Source organism: Gadus morhua, chromosome 3 (genome assembly GCF_902167405.1).
Source record: "Gadus morhua chromosome 3, gadMor3.0, whole genome shotgun sequence".
Taxonomy (NCBI): Eukaryota; Metazoa; Chordata; class Actinopteri; order Gadiformes; family Gadidae; genus Gadus; species Gadus morhua.
The window spans coordinates 9,485,448-9,503,808 of NC_044050.1; the positions used below are offsets into that span (position 1 = coordinate 9,485,448).

An 18,361-nucleotide genomic window follows, 5' to 3' on the forward strand; every position below is an offset into this window, starting at 1 on the left:
CACAGTGGGACTTAAGTTGTTTCGGATGAATGTGATAACGTTCCACGGGCCAGTGAGCTCAGTAGAATGTCGAACGCGTTTCTTTCGAGATGATGTTTTGAGGCAGACTTGTGTGTAGGTCAAACTCTGCCCCTAGCGGAGATGTCGGCGCACTGCAGCAGTGCGGTTGGCCTGTGAGCCACAGAGCTGGAACACGGTGGCTGTTTTTCTATTTTTTTTATATCTTTTTAGCAGGATCGGAATTCGTGATGATGATGGTGGTGGTGAGGATGACGATGACATGTCAGAAATCACATGACTCTGCTGGTTTCGTAATCATGCCGCACTGTCTGTGGAGTTAAATCCCAAATACTGTCTTGTAATGTATGCATACAATATGCATTATTGAATATTATTGAATACGTTTAAGTGAGCTGTTGTATATGTTTGTCAAAGAATGTGCACACATTCTTTCGAATTGTAGTCAAGACTGGTCAACTTTTCAATTTATAGAATTGATTATATATTATTTAAGTTATTTGTATAATCAGGTCTGTTCAACACAGAGAGTGGACCCTCACAGGTGCAGGATTTACCTGCTTAATTGCAATTGATTTGAGGTTCTGTAGGAGGGTGTTATCAGACAAAAAATGCCTTATATTGTAATATGTTCGTGAGTCAGACTGACTCACCGATTTACAGTAGCCAGAATGGAATATAATTCTAATGAAAATATACGTTTGATGAAAATATTGCAGCAAACAGTAGCCTAATACAACACAGGCCATGTATTTCAAAAGTCGTTATAAAACGACATAGTTATAATAACTATAACTATATAGCATAGTTATAGTTATTATACTGCGGCTGATATAACGTTTTAGAATTTGTTTTTGTATCTTATTAAAGTTTTCAATTGTGTTGAATGTTCAATTCAACATCCTCAGAATCTCAAAACGGTATATTATTTTCTCCAAACTTTTTATAAGCTACCATATACTTAAGTATACTAAAAATAAAAACAACAAGTAATATTATACTAATAGGCCTATTATATAATAGGCCCTATACCATGAATCTGTGTTCAATATGTATGAAATATTAGTTCAGTAATCAGTTTACATCGTTCGCTGAGATCTAATTTCCTGTTTTTCAGTTCTGCGTTACATTTCCACTGGAGCATTTCTTTGCCAGAAGTATCTCCAGTGAAAGGAAGCCTACATCATGGTTCTTGCTGTTGGGGTTGATAGGTGATCCAACTTTTTGATAGGCCTTCAGGCTGGTTTGAGCCAGCCTGAAGGCGTATCAAAAATCGTCAGTTGGATAAGGGGTGTCCTCCTCAGCGCCTGACCTTTCAGCACTGCAGCCTTCTCTTCCATTTGTCCTTCATTCAAGATTTCCAGGACAATATTCCATTTGTACTTGACTCTAATTAAGGCTTGGTACACTATTATTGTTGTATTTATTCAAATGAAATGTAATAACTTCTGAGCGTTTCTTCATTTGATGTGGATTTTATTATTGGTATGTCACCATAAAATCTGACTTTTATTTACATTCTTATCATTTGAACATATGCAGCATTTCTTCATCAGTTTTGGAAAGCACTGTGTGTTCATATAGTGCATGTTGCTATTTACATTACATTCCTTCATTATAGTGTCCGGTTCATGCTAGAAAGGGGGTGCTTAGAAGCCGTCTGTCACTGTACTGTGTGATAAAAGTACTCATCAACTTGACTTGGTGGCATTGTTGAACACGCAAGAAGTCCACAATTAAATACACAACAACACAAGCCGTCCCAACTAAAGCACAAAACTTTTCAAACATTGTTTTCAGGATTCAAACATCAAGAATACATTTTTAGTTTTCTCTTTTCCCAGTCCTACCACAGATGAACAAATAACAGTTTAACATATGGGAAATGTTCGGATAAGCCCAACATTTTAAAGTTCAGTTTCCCCATAGTTTGATAATACATGACCTAATTCGCTCAATTCAACTAGGGTCAAACCTAGCATTACAAGCTAAAGCCAAGCTTATGCAGAAAATTACAAAGACCCGCCATTTTGTTAGACACCAAAAAATCAAAAAGATACAATGGGCCATATTCCACTAGTTGCCGTCTTGGTTCCAGATTGGTTCTCCTGGGTGGGGGAACTGAAATCCACATTCAGTTCCTCCATCCAGCTATCGTTGAGAACCAAGATGGCGGCCAGGTCAATAAGGCCCACATGGAGACGATGGTTCCGGTGTTAGAGAGTGGGTGTCAGGACTAATTTAGTAGGTGTGCCACAGAACAACACAGAACAGAACGGGGCTGACCAGGCTTAACACCCAACCTTTGCAGAGACGTGCAGATCATGTCTACTTTTTATTTCATTTATTTTTGTGCGCTACCCCCAAGGGCTCTCCGTGGCCTTGGACCTGCTAGGGGCCCCAAAAAGCCTTCTCTAGAGGTCCTCAGACTCTGGGATCCCCTCGGGCTCCACGGCAGGGCAGTGGGAGATGAAGGGGCCGGTCCCGTCCGAGATCCAACCCTGGGCCGTCCTGTTGAAGGTGGGCCGCAGGGCCTCAGGCTGCTGGAGCTCGGGGTAGCTGGGCGGGTTCAGGTCCACCTCCGGCAGCTTGAAGCGGATCCCCTTGGGCGCACGCTCGAAGCCCCCGAACGGGGTGGCCACCCTGTGGACGCAAATACACACCGTGCTCTTGTTTAGCAGACGCTGGTTCTCACACACATGTTATTAGGAGCAGGTGTTTGGGGGGGTTGCTTCAGGCGGACGGAAGAACTGGAGTTGGAACCCAGGAGCTTTCCATTGGGACTCGAGAGGTTAAAAGCCAAAACAACGCTAGAATATCCTGCTCCCTGTAGCGTACGTCTACGCTGAGAACACTCTGAATACTCTTACCCATACTATTTACTATACTCTTACCTATATACTATACTCTTACCTATACTATTTACTATACTCTTACCTATATACTATACTCTTACCTATACTATTTACTATACTCTTACCTATATACTATACTCTTACCTATACTATTTACTATACTCTTACCTATATACTATACTCTTACCTATACTATTTACTACACTCTTAGCTATAGGCCTACTCTTCCCTACACTATATACTACACTCTACATTCAAGTCATTTATACTCTTCTCTTGCTTATACTATATGCTATACATAATCAATATCCTATGTATTATACTCTTGTCTATATACTATTTAGTATACTCTCATCTATATACTATATAATATATACTATACTCTTAACGATATACTATATAAAATATACTATACTCTTATCTAAATACTGCTATCGATATACTACATACTATATACTCTAGTCTTACCGGTTAAAGCTCTTGTAGTCAATGAGTTCAGCTCTGGGCCCGAGCACCGGCATCTTCATGTTGAGGGTCTCGGCCAGGTCAGGGTCATGGATGATAGCCTGATCCCACGGCGAGTGATAACATTTGGACACGCCCTGGACACCGCCACCCTCTGCCGCTGGGTCTTCCAAAGAAATTCACACAAAAAGTCATCATTTCTGAGCATGACTTCATCCTGTGTCTCCAAAAAATACAGAACTCATGGCATATTTAAGATGTGCTTTTAGAATGATGAACTGCTGCATGTCTCCTAGGCAACGCAGCCATGTGTCAGCCGTGCCTGTTCACGGTCTTAAAATAGTGCATGCTGGCAAAGTGCGTGAAAAGCACTTCATTAAATTGAAGGGGGTATACACCTTGCAGTCAGCGTCGTATCGGATTACACACAGGGACGAAGTCTGCTCTCCAGCAGCCGTTTACAGGAAACAATTGTTAGTGCAGTCGACGGTACAATCCCTATTCACGGTTTCACAGTCAGGCTAGTTGCACAATTCTCTGAAACACAACATACTGTATTTTTCTCAGAAAATACGTACAAAAAACACATGCATCAGGCTAATCATAGGGGTTACTGACCCAGCCAATTGGAGGTTTATAAAACCAGATGATACAATACACATTCACGTTTGTCATTGTCTTTGTAATTACCTGTTGCAATGCTATTGGCATTAGCAGCATCTTCGGTAGTGAAAGATGTGTGTTCTCCATCTACATTGATTTCAGCATTCTGAGTTAAAGGGTCATTCTGCGGAAGAGACAATGAACCATGCGAGAGAGCATAACTACTTGCAAATAGACATGTTTTCCTTTTTCTTTTCACACAACTTACGTGCACACAAGTATTGAAACAAGAGAAATCACGCGGCAAACACAAGATGACGGGTGTACGGATCTCTGGTGTGCACCTGCTCAGGCACGTGTACATAAAACACATCGATAGGAGGGGGACTGCCCACGTAACGACATACCTGAGGGGCCACTCAGGCTAACGCCTTCTAACGTTCCTGTGTGTGCTGAAGGTTTCAGATCAACATCTCTAATGCCTCACATCATCACATCCAAGTCTTTCTACTGAGGATTGTGAAGTCCTTCGCTTACACTGTTTCTTCATTCACCTGATTTCATTGATGTCAAAAGAGGCTAACCCCTATTTTGTGTTAATGTCATTCACACCATAAACTGTGCTCATTTTATCCTTGCTACATCCAACTTGTATTATCAAGCATTTTGTGTCCTGCATTGAAGGGTACTATATCAATAAAGGGGCAATTCAATCATATTAATCCAATGATATTGACATTATTGTTATGATCAACTGTGATATAACTATTAATGTAAAGATCAGATGAACTGTATTAATATAAATGGGAAATTTGGAAAGCTGTTTGTTGTCCTTAATGTTGTTGCTGTTATTATTCATGTGAACATTACCTATGTACTACTAACATGGAACACACTGAGATATTAGCATTATTTACGTTTGAGCTATTATTGGTAAAGGCATCACCAGGGCTCTACTCACATGGAACATGTTGGCCTCGTTTTGGATGCTCTCAAACGTGTACTTGTCGGAGCGGCGCTGGCGCATCTTGAAGAGGCGTGAGCCGCGGTTGGACATCAGCGACAGCTCCTCCAGCATGATGTCCTGCGGGGTGCTCAGCTTCTTCCCCAGGTCGATGGCCAGGCCTCCAGGAGCACAACAAGCACTGTGTACTGCTTACTATTCCAATGGCATTGGAGTCTTGCTCTATGATGGCTACGGGTCAGACTGCGGACATGGGGGTTCAAACCTAGAGATCTCTACCCATTCCGACTCCATTGCCCTGACCAGTATCCTGCCCATATTTTTTGTGTGTGCGCTCACTGTAGCACTCCCTGGTTTATGTGCTGTTTTTGTCATCGGAATTGTCACTGAGACCGTGAATTATGGATGACATGCAAGCCAGTAATTATTTTAGAATAAATTATTATCTAAAAATAGATCACCTTTCCGTTTGTGTTTTGTTTGTTTCTACATTTGATCAGAACAGAGTGTATAGGATACCTTGAAACTTTTAAAATAGGCCCTACTGCTTGAAATAAGCAGTCCAGCTCCTTGTCCAGCCATCAGCCCGTATATCGGTGGACATGACCCCATGGACTTGACATCCCTAACATTTCGCATTGAACCCAGCAGTGGAAACGCGTCCGTCATTGCACTTGAGACCCCGCCTAGCTCGAACAGGATGCTCTCGCTCCCACTGTACAGGGAATGCACCACAGCTGTCGAGGACCTTTAGCCTAGCCAAACAACCACCCCCCAGTTTATCCACAGTCCCCCCCCCCCCCCCCCCCCCCCCCCCCCCCCTCCCTAACCCCACCCACCCGAAATAGCCCCTCCAAAAAGGACAACGACAAAAGGATAGGTAGCTAAACTATCCCATTAGCTTATTCATGGCCTCGCAGGAGAATAGCTTCTGACATAGCTGTCAACTGAAGATAAAACGGCCGCTCTGTGCGCCATTCTGTTTCAGTGCGTCTACTTTGTCTGAGGGCCAAGCAGACCCTTCAATCCTACCGTTGGTCCCATGGACCTCTCGGCAGATAGCGGCTGCATTGCTCTTCCTCTCTCCCGCCGGCATGGTGCAGAACTGAGACATGGTTGCTTCAGGAGGAAGGCCCTGACAGGGAGCGCTGGAGGAAAAACAAAACACAGCTGGCTCTTTTTGCTGTTCTACCCAACTGAATAAAAACACATTTTTTAGGACTGCTTTTAAATCAAAATATACACTGCTTAGGATATGTGTTTATGTCCGCAAGGGATTGAATGTTGGCTAAAGTATTAAAGGTTAAATTAATGTTACAGAAACTGGTGGTAATTGAAGAAGCTTTAATGCAGGCCTTTAGCCTATATAGCCCACTGGGGATTTGAGGGCTTATCTGAAGTGAATAAATGGATCCCTGTCTCGCTTTCATGGTCTGGCTATGTAATCCAACACAAGTCACTCCTCACAAGAACTCCCTTCAGTTTAAAGAAAGATTTAATAGCGTTTCCAAGTATAAATTATACTAAATAAATATGCCATCTATTCTCATATCCATGGTCTTTCTCTTCAAGATAATTAAAAGGATGCCTGTATGATGATACATTGAGTACGTATTTATCATTTATCCAAATAGTTTCATTAATAATATTCTAATTGGTCCTACAATTACTATGCATTATGAATTTATTTAGCTTCAAACGATGCATGCTGTAGAGATTACTATTAATAACCTGATAAAATCTAGAAGCTGTTAAAATATATAAACGTATGTATCCTATTTGTTATTTTAACAATCAGCCAAACTTATGATAAATCATTATAATTTGCATAAATGTGTATATATTTTTATATACACATATAAATTAAACTGAATCATACAGTGATCTGTCATCCAATCTCATGACCTTGCAACGTGATGCCAAACAGGGATTTAAGCGTTTATATTTAGTCCAGTTATTAAAACATGAAACCTTTCCGAGATTAAAAATCCTTGTGTTAATAGCTAAACAAAAAAAATATCCATATTAATTTAAACATGTGCGTCTATCGTCCTTAATAATCAACAGATGAACGACCGTATTGATACTGCAGTTTATAGATAAGCCAAAGTTTTCAGAACCTGAAAACCAAAAAACACCCAAATCACACACATTCACCGAGCATTCTTCCAAAGGCCCACATACCTTTGAGGGAGTCCCTGGGGTGCTGACTAGTTCCTGGAGGAGAGACGATAGGACTCAGGGGTCACCATAGGTACCGTGATCTTCCCTGATCTTCACACTGGGGGAGACTGAAGGCAAGCGGCTGCGGGTGTCTCTGTGTCTGTTGTCACTGGAATGCAGCTTACATCAATAGGCTAAATTTAAACTGCCAAACACTCAAAACCACTCACAAACGCTGTGAGACAAGTATAGTTACCAGGGGGGGGGGGGGGGGGGGGGGGGGGGGGGGGGGGGGGGGGGGTGAGAGGACAGAGCAGGAATAATAGTAATGCCTCTGCACCATGGCACTCTTTGGGAGACTTGCCTTCCACTATTTACTAACGTTTAGTCACTGAGCACCAGTCGTTTAGAACAAGTGGCTTAGAAATCGTTTAACAGTTGATCCAAGGCAAATTGTTCAGCACCGTCAAAGGTTGAAGTGACTTACTTTAGATCCATATCATTAAGGAGCAGGTAGAGGGGAGACAGTACAGAGACACTTCATTACGGAGCAGGTAGAGGTGAGACAGTACAGAGAGAGGTCCTTAAGGAGCAGGTGGGTGAGACAGTACAGAGATGAGTCATTAAGAGGCTGGTAGGGGTTAAATAGTACAGAGACAAGTCGTTAAGGAGCAGATAGAGGTGAGACAGTGCAGAGACAAGTCATTAAGAAGCAGGTAGAGGTGAGACAGTAGAGACAGGTCATTAAGAAGTGGTAGGGGTTAGAAGACAAGGTATTTAGGAGCATATAGGGGTTAGACAGTAAAGAGACGGGCCGTTGAGGAGAAGGTGTTAGACAGTACAGAGACAGGTTGTTAAGTAGAAGGTAGGGGTTCGTCATCTTGTTCAAGGATGCCTACAGGAAGATTGTTGCTCTTGGTGTTCAGGTCCAGAAACAACCTCTGTCTACTCCAAGGTGCCGAATAAGACACTTCTAACATCCTCACAGCCAACCTCACAGTTGACAGAGGATATCCTGATTCAGGTAGAAACACGCTCTATAGTCAAGGTTAAATAAAACAATGTTTTATTGGTGTTATCTCAAAAATCATGTGCCCTGCTAGTGTGTACTACATCCAATTCGAACACACCAACTGTCACTAAGTACTTTCCAATGTAGCTAGTGCAAATAACATAATGGATGTTGTAATACTCACTGCAAAGTACTGTTCAACACTGTTCATTCTTAATGACATATGATGAAGTACAAGACAGCAACACAGCGTTAATAATAATAATAATAATAATACATTTAATTTAGAGGCGCCTTTCAAGGCACCCAAGGTCACCTTACAGAGCATAAAGTTATCATCAAGCGTTGTGCTGCATCGCGTCAGCCCTCTTTTTTAAAACCTTTAGAAACTTCACTGTGTTTCATAAGTGTGAGATTACATTCTGCTGAGTGAGATTAAACAATAATCCTGTGTGGTGTGTGAGGTCCATTTGAGAACTAACCCTAAACATAAACCAGAGGGCCATAGTTCTGTGCTGTGAATTCAGTGTCACACACAGTGCCTCCACATAGCCCACCATTAGTTACATCTGCAAAGTTCATCCTCTTAATAACAAATGTGACACACAGCAATACCGCAATGACATATGTTTTATAAACGTTTCCATATAGTCTCACAGTCTATTTGAATTAAAGTACTGATTCATTTTGACCCACAGATTTACATTACTAGCGTTTAGACATTTGAAATACAAGCTCTGTGTAACTACCTTAATATAACATCAGTTAATATGATTTATGTATAATATATTGATACAATCATATTAACTGATGTAAAATCAAGGTTAATATGATTATATTAATAACGTGTATGGTACTATGGACCCTGTAGTCTACAAAGGTTTAATCTCTTTTTACTTTTTCTCTCAACATCTGTAACACATTCCTATAAATGCACTCTACTTACTCTGCCATCGCTTTGAAACATTGCTACTCCGTGGTTTTCTAACTGACAAGTTAGAAAACCAGCAATTCAGATTCATTTGTGGATTCCACCCTGGATAACTGCGGGTTATCGACGATCAAATACAGTATAACACCGTTCCAATTTCCAAACCTGCACCAACTTTGACGACAAGGGTGCAGGTCAAGTTGTTTAGTTGTACAAAATACATCAAAAGGGAAATGATGATGTGTTTTCCTAAACCACACTCCTTGGTGACCAATATATTGTTCCTACTCTATCTGTGCTAAGCAAAGGGCTGGTGTCTTAAGTGGAATTAATATTGTGTCATTACTTCATCTGTAAAATTGCATAAGACATAATTAATATATAATATATATCAGGGAATCGGGCATGAGTTGTCCCCTGGAATCAGTGGGACTCCATAAAGCCCAGAAAGATCCGGCCTCCGCCCGAGAGGCGACTTCCTCGTTTGAAGGGGGGGCCGCAGAAGGGGGGCGAAGCCTGGGCCGCGGGCGGGCGGAAGTAGGCCCCCTTGGGCCCCGGGGAGCAGGGGACCTCCAGGGCCACCCGGTGGGTCCAGTCGGCCGGGGGCTCCGGCAGAGAGCGGCGGTGGCCCCCGGCCCTGAGGCCGGGGGCCACGGGGTCCGGGATGCTCTTGAAGAAGGCCTCGTCCACGGAGCCCAGGGGGCTGCGGCACGCCGCCTCCCAGGGCGTAGGGGCCTTCACGGGCCCGTCCTGCCAGGAGGCCTGCCTCTGCGGAGGCAGCCTGAGAGAGGCATGGAACCTGGGCGGCCCCCCAAAGAAGGGCGGGGTCGTTGGAGGGTGGAGGGGCCGCAGCCGGGCGGGGAGCGTCATGGAGTAGCTCCGGCCGTATGCCTGGAGATTAAAATAAACAAAGGGGGATGTTTGGTTGTTGCCGTTGCGGCGGTTTGTGTGGAAGGCTTTGCTGCCACCGCCTGGCCTGTTGACAGGTTGCAGGGTGTCTGTACCCGTGTGTCTGCAGGGAAGAGCATGAAGATGGCTCTGAGAACCTATAGTAACCATGGTTTCTAACCTAGTAAATATGTTAGAAGGCTGACCTTGTTAAAAAACAAGGTTAAATTAACAAGGTGTCAGGTCTCTTGTTCTAAGGTATATAAGTTCTTATCTATTGTTTCTCAAATTTTGATCTTTTACTTTACATGATGGCATGTCATCTTAAAATGTCTAAAATCGGATGTGGAGCATTTTAAAACATATAGAAAATGGGAGAGTAATCCGAGAGATTTTTACTTACTTTTCAAAGTTGGAAAAACTGGTGGCATTTTAAAAAATGAATTAATTTGTATGGAAATATATATTTACCAATTATTGTTCAAAGCAAGCTACATTTAATTTAGAGACATTTCATTAAGGAGCAGGTTAGGACATCTTGCTCAAAGATGAAGACGGATAGACTGCGGATATCAGGGATCGAACCCAGAACCTTCCAGCTGGGAGTCGATCAGCCTCTATATCCTGCCGCCAATATTTTGACTATTCACCTTACAGAAAAGACAAAAGGTATCAATTCCCTATTCAGTTAACAAATAAGGTTTCAATACTTTATAGTTCCGAACTCAACATGATAATTCCAAAGATCACGACCTGATGGACTTGCTGAGGAGTGAAGTCACAAAACACGACAACATCATACAGGGTGAGAGATAATGTCAGCCAAAGCAACGATATTTATACCCTTGGTTCCAATTTCTGTTACTAAGTAACTGAAGAAAGTTTCCATCTGTGGACCTCTGTAACGGATGTCACTGGAAGACATGAAAACTGTGGCTAACTCCTGCAAGACAGGAGGAAAAAACTGCGGAAATACGAATGAATTCAGAGAACCAAGAAGTGCAGGTGGAAAAGAGACGCATGAAAAGAGAGCTTTATAAGACACAGAAAACACACAGACAGAGGCCAAAGAGATTTTAATAGCTTGTGCAGAGCAAGAAGTGCAGAAAATGATGGTGGCAGAAAGATGTAAATAGGGAGAAATGAGAAGGAGAGTCTACGATTTGGAAAATCGATTTTACAACTGTGATCTGCTCAATAGCAGTGCTAATGAGCTCAAGTTTACCACCAAGGCTAGAGATGACAAATGTGCGGTTTCATACACTGACAGTTGTACGACTAAAACGACTATGACATAAAAATCCACATATCAACAGTTAAAGTTGTTTGTGTTGGTGTTCACAAGTAACTATGAGTATACTATAATAATAATAATATTGATCATACAACGCGTTAAGCTTTGATTGCACCATTCAAGTTTGGAATGAGACTGAAGAATTGCAATCATATGCATCCCCAAAAGAAGTGCGTACACATTCCCCATCACAGTAATTGACTACAGTATAACTATGATCATAAATGATACCATGGATTATTGGTTTCACTTGATCTAATCCTGGAGCCAAGAAGTCCTACTCACAGCCTTTATGGCCCTAGACTATATATTTCACGCAACATTCGTGACATTTAGATGTTATTTATGTTGGAACAAAATCTAAAATATGGTACAGATCGCTAGGGCACATGTATTGAGTGCACATGAGCACATCGTGTGAGTGTTTAGCCATATGCAAGCCTTATTTATTTTGAGCAGCTCCGACACACCACTCAAGTTAGACTTTGCTGATGAAGCAAATTCATCTTCTTCATATTTATTCCTGATGATAACCCTGACCCACCTACACCACTAGGTTTGGCTGAGTCGTAGCGGTAGGTAAAGCACTACAATGTCCAAACTGCTCAGGAGACAACTCCTCCTTTCTTTCTTTTTTACAGTGTTTAGGAGTAGCAAACATTTTGGCATAGCTAAAACAAAATCTGTTTCCCTGAAAAACAGACATTTAAAATCTGAGATGCCATGTCATTAAGGTGCAAACGTAGAATGTTAAGCTGCATTCTTTTTTTTGCCATACTGGTACAGAATAACCCAATGTACTGAGACTACAGTTGAACTGCAACTTGCCGCCACTGCTTGTTAAGCACCGGCTTCTTGGCCGAAAAGGTCGGCTTGGGAGCCATTTGTCGCGCTCCTCGAGCGATGAGCGACGCAGGAGAGAAAAGGGCTAAGCAGGAAGCGACAGCAGCTTGCTGATTGGGCGTGCTCAGGGATTGGCTGCTTGGAGCCGGCTTTTGGTATTTGTGCTGGGGGGCAGCAAATGTGGCCATGGGCTTGGCATCCAGCTGTTTGACAGGCGAGCGAGGCTCAGCTGAAGAGGTGTGCTGGAGATTAGGAGGGTTTGGGGAACTTACCATTCCTGAGGGAGAACTAGAAGGGGCATTGGGCTTAATTTGGGCCTTATTTCTAAGAGAGTGAGAAGGGGCAGATCTGGGTTTTCTAGGTCTAGGGACTGGGTTAATCTCAGGTGCTGGTGATGGTATTGGGCTTTGACTCTGTTTCTCAGAGACTGCTTCGTATCTGAAGAGTGAAGAGTCTAACTGATAGGGCTGATGCTGCATCACCTCTAAGCTGCTAAGGTGCTTTTTGGGTTTGGGCTTGTCCTTGGTCTTGGCTTTGATATTCGGACTTGTAGATCGGGGTTGCTTCGTGGCGGCAGGGGGGTAGAAAGGAGCGAGGATGGGGTTGTAGGATAGGGGCGGCGGGGCCCGGACATTTGAAGAATATCTCCAGGAGTTGGGCAGAGAGGGGGCGGGGGAGGTCGGTCTGGCCCGGTTCGCTTCCATCGTTTCGCCGTCCACCACAAACTTCTCCATTCGGGTCTGCCTCCTAGCGAACAGCTCTGCACCTTTCCCCATCATAGGTTGTCCATCGGCCTTCTGACTCTGAGCGGCCCTGCCCAGACCCTGAGCCTTGGGAGTAGGGCCTGCCCCCTTGGGTTGCTGCCTTTGTTGTTGTGGACAAGAGGCAGTAGAGTTAGCAACATTGTTGGGCTTAATCCATGAAGACGATGAGAGTGGGTAGGCTGGGCTAGCAGCTGGACTGACAGCCTTAATACTCACAGGAGGCTGTGTCGGCTGCGCACTCCAGCTATTCCTGGTGGGTTGGGGTTGATTCTGTGCAGATGGACCCACTGGTGCCCAGGCATTAGCGGTGGTCTGAAATGGCGCATCGTTGGGAGTAGGTTGAGGCTGGGACCAGGCCGGCTGAGGTGCATATGACTGGCCTTGAGGCCCGGCGGCGTTGGAGAAAGGTGCCAACACTGGATTTCTTGGTGGATTGAAGGGCTCTGAGGGGGGGCTCAACCAGGTTTGCCGGTTTTGGTTGACAGTGGGCTTGGGCGCCACCGGAGGGGGGACCTTCAGTTTCACAGACATCGGTTGCATGAAGTTACATGCCTCAGCGCCCAGACTGAAGAAATCTTCCTCCGTTTCGATGTAGGACTTCCTGTCTCCCCGGTTCTGCAGCTGATGGTCCGAAAACACCTGTTTACTGGGGACTCTCCTATTGGACCCTGGGAGGTTCCCCGCATTTTTGGCCGGGACCGATATGCGTTCATCCCTGGAGGCTATGATGTCCCCTGTGGGGGACCACACCTGTGCGCTGGTGTTGACAGGCACCGGTACCTTGAATTTCAGTTCATGTTTCTTTGCCACAGGGGCATTAACGCTTGACGGCATGGTAGCCCCTCCACTATTTATAAACCCGAAGGGCTTGGCCGTTCGGTTGGGCACCAAAGGCTTTGGCTCAGGGATCTGGTTCGTCATCGGTTTAATATTTTCCTGTTGCTGTGGAGTTAGCTGGGGACTTGTATCCACATAGACCTGCTGCGGGGCTAGGTGAGCAGACTGCATGTAAGTTTCCTCCGCTTGCAGGTGGATCGGTGGCTCTGGTTCCTGTGGCGGGGGAGCTCTGTTCCTCAGCTCCTCCTCCTGCTCCAGAGCCATCTCTTCCAGCCTCTGGCGCCGCCTTGCGAACATCATGACCCCTTTGCCCTCGGTGCCGGACAGTCCCTCCATGTCTTCACCGTTTTGCTCCGAACGGGTACACGACGTGCTCTCAGTGATGGGGAGAGTAGTCCTCCTCCGGCTCTGAATCGCTCGGGGTAACGTGGCCCGGATCTCCCTCTACCTGGTCCTCAGGGTCCAAGTGGCTTCAGGTGGTCCCGTAGCTGACCTGCGTATTTCTTCTGACCCTCTGACGGCACTTCTTGAACAGCAGGACACCCTTACTCTGAGGGTTTGGAGCACTGGTGAGGAGGAGGGCGAGGCGTTTGCATTTAGATTTGGTCTCCTTCACGCGTCTTTCTGATTCCCTCTCAATTAGGCTCGGCCCTTAGATAGAGAGAGAGAGACAGAGAGAGAAGGAAAGAGGTTAGAGATAGAGAGGGACCAGACAAAGTGTGACAAGAAGAGAAAGAGTCAAGCACAGTAAACAAGGTTAAGTGAGCAGAGTAGGGAACTCTTGGATAATATTATCAAATATTATCGTAGATAATACATAATATAATATTATCTAACCCTCATAAACATAATATAACCCTGTAGAAACAATAGCAATAGGTAAACGGTAGGTAAATAAATAGGTACAAATTCTATAATATGATGCATTTTATTATTTTCAATATTGATATTTATTAGCAATAATGAATATTTATAATAATAATATCAGTAATCATAAGAATAACTATAATAACAGCAGTGATCACGATAATAATCATAAAAATAACTATAATAATCATAACAGCATATAATACTGCCTTAATGTTCTTACTTCATCAAGAACACTAATAATAGACGATTGCATTTCTGTATTTATGCGTTCCCGCTGATGCAAGGCCACTAATAAAAGCCCCATATTGGGTTACAGCGGGCAGGGGGCTCCGGAGGGGGCTCCGGGAGGCGGGACGGGGCTGGCTGACGTTCCAGGGCCAGCCCAGCTCCGGGGCCCGGAGAGGGATCGTGTGACATGGCCAACACATGGCCGTGTCCGTCAAACGCTATTCTGCTAGGCTCATCATGGGTGGCTGGCTGTGTTATTCTGGTCCGTGTTCTCACCAGCACACCCCAGGGAGAAATAACCATGGAGTCCCACAGGGGGGATTAAAAGTTATACTGCCTCCTGACCACACTAGCTGTATTTCATAGTTCAGTTTTTTTTATCATAATGTAGCGTCAAATGGTTTATACAGTACGTTTGTGCAGTTTGTGCAAGCTGCATACTTTAAATAACTTGCACAAGCACCAACCACCAAACGTAAATGTTTCTTTGTAACTCCTAATATCTGCATGTGATGATCCACAAGTTGACAAATGCATGCGATTTAATCTCGAAAAAATTGCATTGAAGATTGTATGATTTAATCATTTTATCTGGCAAAAGCTAACCGTCCAGGAGCAGCTCGCCCTCTGCCTTCACCCCACAAGAGAACCAAGCGTTAGAGAGAGAGAGAGAGAGAGGGAGGTAGAGGGTCAGGGGACCGCTACTTACTTGCCTGCCGTCTCCAGTGGCTGTCAGGTCTGCGCCGGTCTGCCCGCTGCACCTCAGCGCTGCGCTGCTCTGCCGGCTCAGCACCCTGGGGCAGAATTCCTGAGGAGACAGCAGCAGGAGGTGCTTCCCTGCCCCCTCCTCCTTCTGAAGACTCAGCCTCCCCGCCGGCTCCTCGGCCCCCTGCCACCTGGCCCCCACCTGGACCCTCGCCCCAGGAAGGGGTTTGGCAGGGGGCCACCTGCTGCTGGCTACCAAGGGGTTCCTCCAGGGCCAAGGCTGGGGTCAAGGTCATGTCACCGCACCCAGGGGGAGAGTGAGGCGGGGTAGGAGGAGTTGGGGCCGGGTGATCTACAGCCGGGGTGAGGCCCCGCAGAGCCGAGGCTCGGGGTCCGCCAGGCACCTGGGGGGACGCCCGGTGCGGGCCCCAGAGACCCGCCCGGGCGTGGGTCACTCCCGGCATCGCCAGAGGAATTGTCATCCTCCTGGCTTCCTCCGCCCTGGTTCTTGAGGAGACCGAGGCAGGTCCGGGTCCGAGGACCGGTCCAGTGAGCAGTCGGGGAGGTAGTGGAGGTTTTGAGTGGGTTCTGGGTCTGAGAGATAGTCTTCCTCATCGCTGGTGTAATCTACGTCGTAGGACTCCAGAGAACCTTCTGACCCTGACAAGTGGTCGAGCTTGTGGTTCTGGTGGTCTTCAGGGATCGGGTCCCTTCTTCTAAAGGGTAGATGCACGACCCAGGGTCTTGGATGGTCCCTGAATAACCTTTATTGGGAGAAAGAAGGAGGCTTCAGGGCTTACGAGACATTGGACGAGATACAAACAATTTGGCGATTCGACAAATGAGTGCCCTTATGCATCCCTTTGACGTCTGTCCAAATAATTTATACAATATAATCCAGAATACAGAATGTGAATTTCATACGATCAACAAGCATGTAGCATGACACACTAAGCAATGTATAGGCCTACTGTAAAGATCAAAACAATTGATCATTTAAAGATCAACCCATAAACATCATGGAGTCGCAGTGCAGGTGTCGCAGAAATGGCAGACATTTCAGAAGTGTAGAGGATGGGATTCAATGAAGATATTCCGATCCCCAATTGGGAGTGCAGGCCTGGCTGGGCTCGGCGGTCGGCTCTGGACCTCCATCACTCTAAATGGAATGGTATGCCTGCATGGCAACCGCAGGGCCTACACGTCCACACTCCATAGCCGGCTCCAGCGAAACAAACGGGAGCCTGAGTGTGTGTATGTGTGTTTCTTTTCGAGCTTTTGTTTACACTGAGCATTTGCTGCCCTTACCATTCTCGTATATATCACCGCTGTGATTTTGGAAGCATCAAAACATCTCCATTTAAAGAACTGAATGTTAAGAAGGACTGTAGCACACATCAAACGACGACCTTCTGTCAGGATGAGATGTATTGTGTATTTAGTTTTTTCTTATTTGTTTTACAGGCATATGTGTATAATGGGGTCAGTCTTTGAACAGGCACAAGGAGAACCTTGCTCTGTTAAAGAGAAGCATTGTTGTTGGAAATTACAATTGATATGACAAGCTCCTCACAATTATTATATTTCAATGTGAATAAAGCAGCTACAGTGTGTTTTAAACCATCGAGGGCCACTGGTTTCCGACCAGAACAGCACCTGAGGCTTTCTTTGAACCATGAGTCCCAACCATTAAAATCCTCTCAGCGTGTTTAAGGGATATGATACTGTGCAGTGATAGGGGGGTCCCTTTGGGTCAGATCAGGGACAATGAGAAGTTATACAATGGATAACCTGTATCCTGATTGATTGGTTGATTGGCAAAACAAGCACAGTTTTACATCCAATGATGTTAAAGAGCTACGGCGTGTCCTTACGAACGCGTTAAGAATACAGCATCACTCAGACCCCCTCAAATGCAATCTATACTAAAGAATACTGATACTATTAAAAGAGAGCCTATACAGTCATTCAATTATTCACGATGGTGAAAGCAAACCGGCTGGAATACTGGAATGGTCGAGCAAGCAAACATGATCTAAACTAAACAGGTGAAGAACCTATATATATATATACTAAAACAGTAAAAATCCTCTAAGCACTCAAAGTTATTGAAAAACAGAGGCTTCATCTTCGGAGGCTTCCCACTTCAGTCCGGTCAGCCCAGGAGGACTTCCCCGAGGGGGACCTACCCTTCCTAGTCAGGTAATACCTGATGCCTGTTTTGATTCATCACTATGGAGTCGGAGTTAGGAGTGGGAGAGCTCTTTTTGGTCAAGGTCATAACCTTCTAACCTTTGAGGGAATTTGAAATATTATGTTGCTGTTACTTTCTCTCTCTTACTCAGTTTCTCTCTTTCTCTCTCTCTCTCTCTCTCTCTCTCTCTTACTCTCTCTCTCTCTCTCTCTCTCTCTCTCTCTCTCTCTCTCTCTTACTCTGTTTCTCTCTCTCTCTCTCTCTCTCTCGCTCTCTCTCTCTCTCTCTCTCTCTCTCTCTCTCTCTCACTCTCTCTCACTCTCTCTCTCTCTCTCTCTCTCTCTCTCTCTCTCTCTCTCTCTCTCTCTCTCTCTCTCTCTCTCTTACTCTGTTTCTCTCTCTCTCTCTCTCTCTCTCTCTCTCTCTCTCTCTCTCTCTCTCTCTCTCTCTCTCTCTCTCTCTCTCTCTCTCTCTCTCTCTCTCTCTCTCTCTCCCTCTCTCTCTAGGGTTAGGGTTAGAAGAATGCATAAGGGAATGCCTTCTCCCTTGTGACCGGTTTACCCGACCACAAAGGTTAACATTAGATGACGGCTCAACTCTCTCCCCTCTCTGCCTTCCCTCCCCTCTGGCCCCTATGAACTCTGGACTCTGAAACCCCCTTCCATTTGCCCCCAAGAACCCTGGACTTCGAACCCATAATGTTCCTCATATTAAACAGTTCAATCCA

The 18,361-nt window shown here is 45.0% G+C and overlaps 2 protein-coding genes across 2 annotated transcripts; both read right to left on the reverse strand.

The window, feature by feature from the left end:
* Positions 1-1,473: 1,473 nt before the first annotated feature.
* On the reverse strand, positions 1,474-7,236 carry myoz2b (myozenin 2b). Its single transcript, XM_030352546.1, has 6 exons — positions 7,090-7,236; positions 5,938-6,053; positions 4,903-5,066; positions 4,029-4,125; positions 3,342-3,504; positions 1,474-2,661 (listed from the first exon to the last, which is right to left on the reverse strand). Exons 2-6 carry the CDS (start codon positions 6,017-6,019, stop codon positions 2,433-2,435), a joined length of 735 nt encoding a protein of 244 aa, XP_030208406.1. The 5' UTR covers positions 6,020-6,053; positions 7,090-7,236; the 3' UTR covers positions 1,474-2,432.
* An 875-nt stretch (positions 7,237-8,111) lies between these two features.
* On the reverse strand, positions 8,112-15,579 carry synpo2b (synaptopodin 2b). The gene is made up of 3 exons (XM_030352408.1): positions 15,445-15,579; positions 12,309-14,288; positions 8,112-9,902 (listed from the first exon to the last, which is right to left on the reverse strand). The coding sequence occupies exons 2-3, from the start codon at positions 13,971-13,973 to the stop codon at positions 9,435-9,437; spliced, it is 2,133 nt and encodes a 710-aa protein (XP_030208268.1). The 5' UTR covers positions 13,974-14,288; positions 15,445-15,579; the 3' UTR covers positions 8,112-9,434.
* Between the last annotated feature and the right edge of the window lie 2,782 nt (positions 15,580-18,361).

Excerpts from the sequence above, each read along its gene's own strand:
- myoz2b (XM_030352546.1), bottom strand. The coding sequence starts at position 6,019 with ATGTCTCAGTTCTGCACCATGCCGGCGGGAGAGAGGAAGAGCAATGCA. Across the intron at positions 5,067-5,937 it reads AGAGGTCCATGGGACCAACG|GCCTGGCCATCGACCTGGGG; the intron begins GTAGGATTGAAG and ends GTGCTCCTGGAG. Across the intron at positions 2,662-3,341 it reads GACTACAAGAGCTTTAACCG|GGTGGCCACCCCGTTCGGGG; the intron begins GTAAGACTAGAG and ends TTGCGTCCACAG.
- synpo2b (XM_030352408.1), bottom strand. The coding sequence starts at position 13,973 with ATGGAGGGACTGTCCGGCACCGAGGGCAAAGGGGTCATGATGTTCGCA. Across the intron at positions 9,903-12,308 it reads CTAGTTCTCCCTCAGGAATG|GCATACGGCCGGAGCTACTC; the intron begins GTAAGTTCCCCA and ends TTTAATCTCCAG.